The following is a 5247-nucleotide window of genomic DNA, read 5'->3' as shown; positions in this document are numbered from 1 at the left end:
AATATATGCACTCCTAAATTTACAACATTTTCATATAATACTAAATATATCCTCCATTTCAAATGAAAAGTCATAGGTGTAAACAAAGAGAAGTGAGAGGGAGGAAAAGGGAGAGAAAATGTGACCTATAGAGACACTTTCTTAATAATTTATGAGAAGAAATATTTTATTTGTTGGTTTGAAAAAAAAAAAAAACAAATTATACATTTTTCCGAGTTCCAACATATGTAATCCGGACTCCGGACTCTGGAGCGGGGTGACAATAACCCGCTACATTTTGCGGTACACAGAAATACGCTCACGGAACCCGTTTTAACCGATCTTACGTTTTTCTCATTCATTGCCTACCAAATACAATTACCAGGAACCGCTTTCGCCTGACCTGAGCCTGACTCCTCACGCTCGCATCATAAGTGCTCTCTTTATCTCCGCTCCTTTGCCAAATCTAAGCAAATCCCAATAGATAAAATTTAGCCTTTTTGTATCTTTTGTTCTTCTAAATTTATTTCCCAAAAAGCGCGATCTACTCGTCAATCTACCAATCGCGATCCGCCCGATCAGCTAATAAAGGAGGCGATGCGAGGAGGGATGGCGTCGAAACGGCCGTTGAACGCCGCGATCTCATGGGTGAAGCGACAGCCGCCCAAGGTGAAGGCGTTCATGGCCGTGGTGGCGGGCATGGCGACGCTTGTTTTTATTCGATTTATCGTACACGACCACGATAATTTGTTCGTGGCAGCGGAGGCCGCGCATGCGATCGGTATCTTGGTTCTAATTTACAAGCTCACTAAGGAGAAGACTTGCGCCGGTTCGGTTCTACAATCTTTATCTTTCTTTAATTCTCTTTATTTTGGTTTGATTTGCAATTCTTGTTGGGTGCTCGATAATTGTAGTAGTGTTCTTTGCCTGGTTAATTTTGTGTGCGAGAGCTGTTCTTGTTGACCTGATGGATTCTCCTATAGTCAAATCTTTCAGCACAGCAATTGAATGGTCAATTGCTGTAGGATGTAGTGAAATTTCGGCTAAAATTTGGGGGGTTTTCTGCAGAATTCTTTGATTTGAGGTTTGTTACCAACTTTCTTTCATAGCAAATATAAACTAGGGTTTTGGATACCAACCATTATTTAATGCATTAGTTCCAGAGGATTTTGGTAAGGTGGGTGTTTCATCCATTCTTGGTCAGAATTGATTCACCTAGTGTGAGTCCTTAGCTGGCCTGGGTTGGTTTCATACAACTTGAACTACTTGCTGCTCTATCTTTCCTCTACTTCCATAGTTCCATCTATGTATTTATGTGAGGGTTGAATTAATTAAGGCTGTTTGATAAGATCAAAGTTCGGAGCAATTTCAGCTGAGACATCAAATCAGTAATTCTTGTTAGTCAGAGTTAACAATTTTTTTGGATATGCTTTACCATCCAGTAAATCATGTATTTCAGTGCTGGTTGTAACTGTCTAATATTTACTAGTTTGGTCCATCCCTTTTGTTGGTTTTGCAGGATTATCTCTAAAGTCGCAAGATCTGACGGCTCTATTTCTAGCAGTTAGGCTTTACTGTAGTATTGTCATGGAGTTTGATATTCACACACTTCTCGACAGTTGCACACTTGTGACTACTCTTTGGGTCATTTACATGATCCGGTTTAAGTTAAAGTCAAGCTATATGGAGGATAAAGACAATTTCTCCATTCTCTATGTTGTAAGAATCTTTCTCTTCCTTGAAACTGAAATCTATGCAGTCCAATTTTGAACTAATAACTCTATCAACTAACTTGTTCTGCTTTTGACTTAATTTTTAGATAGTACCATGTGCAGTGCTAGCCCTACTTGTCCATCCATCAACCTCGCATGTTATTGTAAACAGAATCTGCTGGGCTTTCTGTGTATATCTAGAAGCCGTTTCTGTCTTGCCTCAACTTCGCCTCATGCAGAACACAAAGGTACATACTAGTCTCTAAGTTCACTTTTTTGGGTTTGTTGCTAAAAGTAGAAGTTTTGATTTTACTTTGTCAGTACTTAAATATTGTATCTTCCATTTTTGTATCTCGTATTGCTAGATTGTGGAGCCTTTTACAGCACACTACGTGTTTGCATTGGGTGTGGCTAGGTTTTTGAGCTGTGCACACTGGGTCCTTCAGGTTATCTTCTTCTTCCTTTTTAAATTTAAAAAAATATCATCCTTTTTACCAAACTTTAACATGGTACTGAGTATTTTGTTAATATTCTGTTGGTACATGTTAGTATAGTTTCTCTGTTCATAGTCTCATTTTTAAAGTGTCAGGATCTTTGACAGCCTTCAAAAGCAAATAGAGTTCGAATTCGGTATCATGATTTCATGATATAATGATAAGATTCTTTAGTGGCTAAATTAAAGGATGCTTGATGTATAATCAGCGCTATTTAAAATTTTATAGATTTTATTGCTAGGCTATACATTTGACAATCACTCTTGACTTACTTTTCTTCGCTGAAACTTGTTTGACATGATCTTAGGAACATTGTCACCTGTCAGTATCTGCAAACTTTTTTCTATTTTTTTTTTTTTTTGAGTTCACAAACTTTTTTCTATTGTTAATGGAACATCATTGGAGCTTAATTCTGTGTTTCTTTCTAGAACAGTAAAATGCCTCCATCCAGATTTCTAGAAATACACATTTGGATCAGGAACCTATAAAAAAGTTGATGTATTATTTTTCCAAAATTAGGTTTTGGACACACGAGGGAGGCTTTTGACAGCTTTGGGGTATGGGCTCTGGCCACCTTTTGTTCTTCTCTCAGAGGTGGTTCAGACTTTCATCCTTGCTGATTTCTGCTATTATTATGTCAAGAGGTTAGTAACTAATAGTTTTAACTTCTTATTACTTATTATATACAATTGTAAATATATTACTAATTTTGTAATTATGATTGCAGTGTTGTTGGTGGCCAGCTGGTGCTGCGGCTTCCATCCGGAGTTGTGTGAGAGGAAGTATAATTTATGGAAAGTTAATTTGAAATTTTCATGTAGCTTAAAAGCAACTGTTGACTGTTTGCTCATAGTTTTTTTTCCCCCCTCTCAACTGCAAGGACAGAGTAATTTTGTTCTCGTTGTACTGAGATTGTAAGTTGACTTATAAATTATGCTTAAGGTTGAAATGCTGATGGATTAGGTTGTTTCTGTATCTCCTGTGTTTTGTTTTCTGTCTGTTGTTCTGGTACTCAAAACGTCTCTAAAATGTCTTGTCACAAGTTGAAGCATAATGATCTTTCTTGTTAGACTTGAAATCTCATCTCAAGTTTGGGTTTGAAACGCTTGTTGATGCCTTACTACATACACATAGCAGGAGTCTAGCCTAGTAACAAGCGAACTTCTATGAAGGGTACGAAGTCAACAAGCGTACTTCTATGAATGGTACGAAGTCAACAAGCGTACTTTGTGTTTTCTTGTTTTGCCATATATTATTGTCCACAGGAATTAAACTTTTCCAATTGCAGCCGGAAATAACAAATTTAACTATAAAATAATATAAATTGAATCAATAAAATATTTTCATGCGTATAGTGGTCCAGTCATGAACCTTCCCTATAAAATAATATAAATATAATAAACAAAATATTTCTAAAGGTAACTCCTGGAAATACACTACTCTGTGTTGGATGCATGCAATCTTCTAATATTTTGTTTGACTAAATTTGCAAAACATACATTAATTGAATTTAACTATTTACATGATTTAGTGAGTTTGCAGGTTCAAAGTTTTAATTACAAGATCTATTATGAAGAACCAAAGATAGGTTCGGAGCTTTAATTTCAAGATTTATAATGAAAAATCAAGGTTTATGAAGTGCTGAATTTCAAGATTTTTTTGATGAACCTAAGGAGTCAACAAGACTTTACGAAGCTATAGATTTATGTAATAATCAAGTAGTTAAATAAAATATATCTGAGACTTGTTGATTTCTGGAGCATACGCCTTGAGTGAACCAAACTGGATGGAACAAATAACAATATACTTGTAGGACATGAAGGACGTGAAGGAGTACACTAGTGTGGTCTGCTTGTAGGACGTGAAGGAGTACACTAGCTCGAGCGTTTCCGCTTAATACATTTTAAAGCTGTGTGACGATCCACTACGTAGGACTCACCAGCTGCGACTTTTAGGCCCAACCTGTACACGAAGTTAGCCGTGACAGCCCGCACAATTTGGGATCACGTGTCACTGTATCCTTTCTTTTTGAGTAATAGGAAAGGGGGGCCGATGAGGTGGCTCTACCCCGGAGACGTACGTAGTCATTTTACACTGAATTCTGTTATCATCCTGCATGTCAAATTTTTCTAAAATCTTCTCTATTTACTTTACTTGTATATGACTGTTTGACTTGTTAGTTTAGAGGACTTAACCGAAAAAAGTAAAAAGAGTTTCTGAAACTCCCTTAAACCTCTCTCTAAGTGTCGTTAAGGACTACACTTTGCACTTATTTCCATGCATATGGGATGAAGTGCTTTCATGGGCTTTCAATAAAATATAGTATTTGGTATGTTTGGTGGATTGTGAATCATACAAAATTATTTTCAAGAGCAGATGAAAAACATTTCTATGAGCGTACAATAGAAATTTCCATGTACTACTAATTTTATGGACCTACTCTTGAAAATTGTTTATGAATTCAGAAAAGATGATTTTACTTCCATGGACTCTTCACATGTATGGAAATAATCTATGTTTCTCATGAAAAAAATGTAAATTCTACTAGTGCAATTAGTTTCAATTTTCTCTATCAATCATGATTTTTTCTGTTTCCACATACAGAGGGAAATCAATGTCCTCGTCTATTATCTAGCCAATATAGCACGCATCCATGGATTTTGTTACACAGGTTTCACTTTCCCTGTGTTTAAGTCTGTTGGAGTTCTCACCTACTGATACTGCCGCACTAGGTTGATGACATAGCTTCATAATCACTGCTAGTCTACTTCTCTTAATGGAGTTATGTGGTTTTGAAGTTTTCCCATTTGTTTTGTAGTTGTTTTTTACTTTCTTGTAATTTATCTACGAAATATATAAACAGTTGTTATAATATAGCCTATGGGCAAGAGGAGGGATCCAATTACACTTTCTATTTTCATAGTTATATATATATATATGAGTATGGCTAACGCGCTTCCTCTAGCATATGGGCCGAAATGTTTCTGGTGGAAAATTGAAATTTCAAAATCCAAAAAGTCGATCTGAACCGTTCATCTTCTTCTCCATATTAATATCTGCTT

At 36.2% G+C, this 5247-nt stretch overlaps 1 protein-coding gene across 1 annotated transcript; it reads left to right on the top strand.

Moving 5' to 3' along the window:
• Nucleotides 1-319: 319 nt before the first annotated feature.
• Nucleotides 320-3160, top strand: LOC144567157 (ER lumen protein retaining receptor family protein). Its single transcript, XM_078317216.1, has 6 exons — nt 320-808; nt 1499-1698; nt 1799-1939; nt 2057-2137; nt 2705-2829; nt 2913-3160. Exons 1-6 carry the CDS (start codon nt 577-579, stop codon nt 2959-2961), a joined length of 828 nt encoding a protein of 275 aa, XP_078173342.1. The 5' UTR covers nt 320-576; the 3' UTR covers nt 2962-3160.
• The last annotated feature ends 2087 nt before the right edge of the window (nt 3161-5247 follow it).

The sequence above is a fragment of the Carex rostrata genome, chromosome 16, assembly GCF_964058835.1.
Source record: "Carex rostrata chromosome 16, lpCarRost1.2, whole genome shotgun sequence".
Lineage (NCBI taxonomy): Eukaryota > Viridiplantae > Streptophyta > Magnoliopsida > Poales > Cyperaceae > Carex > Carex rostrata.
Note: the sequence above shows the minus strand (reverse complement) of the source record. Positions and strands in the feature narration are given on the sequence as shown.